This window comes from Meleagris gallopavo, chromosome 3 (genome assembly GCF_905368555.1).
Source record: "Meleagris gallopavo chromosome 3, MGAL_WU_HG_1.1, whole genome shotgun sequence".
In the NCBI taxonomy this organism is placed as follows: domain Eukaryota; kingdom Metazoa; phylum Chordata; class Aves; order Galliformes; family Phasianidae; genus Meleagris; species Meleagris gallopavo.
In genome coordinates, this window is record NC_139406.1 from 71,625,846 (window position 1) to 71,628,086 (window position 2,241).

General features: G+C 38.6%; 1 protein-coding gene across 1 annotated transcript in view; it reads left to right on the forward strand.

Annotated features, from left to right (window-relative positions):
• The window catches only part of LOC100545676 (neural-cadherin-like), a 44,920-nt gene extending 42,796 nt beyond the window's left edge, over nt 1–2,124 (forward strand). Inside the window, exons 32-33 of the mRNA XM_085221431.1 lie at nt 696–850; nt 1,276–2,124. Coding sequence (XP_085077557.1) covers nt 696–850; nt 1,276–1,677 — 557 coding nt within the window. The 3' untranslated portion in view covers nt 1,678–2,124. The remainder of the gene's footprint in view (nt 1–695; nt 851–1,275) is intronic.
• The last annotated feature ends 117 nt before the right edge of the window (nt 2,125–2,241 follow it).

Below are 2,241 nucleotides of genomic sequence, written 5' to 3' on the forward strand. Positions count from 1 at the left end.
AGAGCCCTCACATTCATATTAAGTAGGATCTACAGCTAGCATGTGCTGTTCACGTATTAGGAAGGTAGAGAGCTTTTCTCTAGAGAGTTTATGGTCTTAACAGGCAAGTCTCATTAAAAGTGCAGGGCAGAAAGAAATGTTCACAATTTGTATGCTTTTAGGCACACTTTGGCTGAAATGTTAGTACACTGTAAAACTAGATGTTTCTCATATAAAAAGTGCATACATATCTCAGAATAGTAATGACTCCAATGATTATATTACAACTTGTAACCTTCATTAAAACAGTGTTTTACTTACTTTGGATATCTTATTTACTCAGGATTGGTGAAAGGCCAGAGATTGGCCAAAATGCCTTCTATTTAAATGGATTCCTTTAGGTAAGTAAAATACTCTTTTAATGAAGTTTATGATATAATATGCATAGATGACTCTTTACCTTCCTGAATATAAATTGTTTATATATTAATGATTACACAGTTCTTAACTGGGAATTTGATTGTCAAATTAAAAGTGGATTAAATGTGGAGGTTGGTGGCCCTGTGTAAAGCAGGGGGTTGGAGTTTGATGGTCCTTGAGGTCCCTTCCAACCCAAGCCATTCTATGATGATTCCAGGAATCATGTAACTATTTGTTTATTGCACATCATATTTTTCATATGTCATATAACAAATATGTGTATTCATTTCTTTCAGCTCTCTTAGTTTCCTATACAGTGTGGAGTCAGTGGGGAAGTTCAGGGTTTCGGAAAGGAGGAATTTACCACATTCCTGAAGAGCGTGAAAGCTGGGAGGATGTTAGAGAAAATGTCTTCAATTATAATGAAGAAGGAGGTGGAGAACACGACCAGGTATGATGCAGCTTCGATCCAGTCTCCGTAAATCCAGCCTTTGCAAATCCAGCCTCTCCTCACCTTCTTTTCCCATAATTTTTATTTTTTTTTCTCTATTGTCCTTAGCCAATAAGTTTTTTGTTGTTTTTTTTTTTTTTTCTCTTCCCACTCTTTGAGTGGGAGAATTCTCTTTCAGCATAATCTGTCCTTCTCATGCTGGTCATCTATGTGCACCTTTGAGAGGACTTCTCTGGACACACCATTCTAGATTTACTTGAAGACTGCCATCACCCCAGAGGGCATGATATGAACTCAGCTCTCTCTCTAGTTCATAGAAAACTCGGAATCCAGTTTTGTGTTGCATCAGGCTTAAAAAAACTTTTTGAATCTATTTCCTTTTTAATTTTCTCTCTGACATTTGCATTTTTGTTTTATTTCCCCAGAATGCTTACAATGTGGATGAACTGAGGAAACCTCTCCGTAACATTCCCCACTTCTCCTTGAGGGCAACATTTCCATATTCGAGGACACCCACTGGACCAAAAAGAGACTCAGTCCCAAACCGTGCACACCAAAAACAATCAACGTCAGCTGTTAGCAGTGTTCCGGACTTCAAGGAATATGTTTCTCAAATTGTCCAGGATGCAGACAATGATCTACAGAATGTTCCAGCTGACACTATTCATTTGTACTGCTTAGAAGGAGAGTGCTCTCTAGCAGGGAGTCTTAGCTCCTTAAACTCCGTTAGTGGTGATGAAGATCTAAATTATGACTTCCTTCGTGAGTGGGGGTCAAAATTTGACAAGCTTAAAGAACTCTATGAGCCCTCACATGAACATTTGTAACTGGAGTTGAAGGACCTTGAGATGTTGCTGTGACAGATGGACACTACTTTTAAAAGACACCCTTTTTTATACATAAAGAACACCAAGTAATTTACTTGAAACGTGTTTTTAGTTACAATAGTATGAAATACTTTTCCCAGGAAAATAGTGTTTTTTTAATATGTACTGTATAAATTGTTATTTAATGGTAGAAGGGTAAGGCTTTTAATTTTCTTGAAAACTTTGGAATGCAGGATTTGAGTACTGTGGAATTATAATATCCCTTTTTATTTGTCTAGAGCGCAGAAAGCTACTAGAATTGTCTTGGATGAAAGAACTTTCATTTTCTCCCTGATGTGACTTTTACTAGGGGTTAGCAATGCATAGGGCCCTCTTATTTTCAGCTGCATTCATTTTAGATGTCAAAATAAGGATTATAAAACTTAAATATAAAACATTTAAAATGCCTGCGTTTCTGGTCAGCTTTTCTCTTGAGCATCACCGAGGCCCGTGGGCAGTGCCCTCAGAACAGCCGCCTTCCCCCCGCCCCCCGGCAGCAGGCGGGGCCTGGGCGCAGCACCGCCC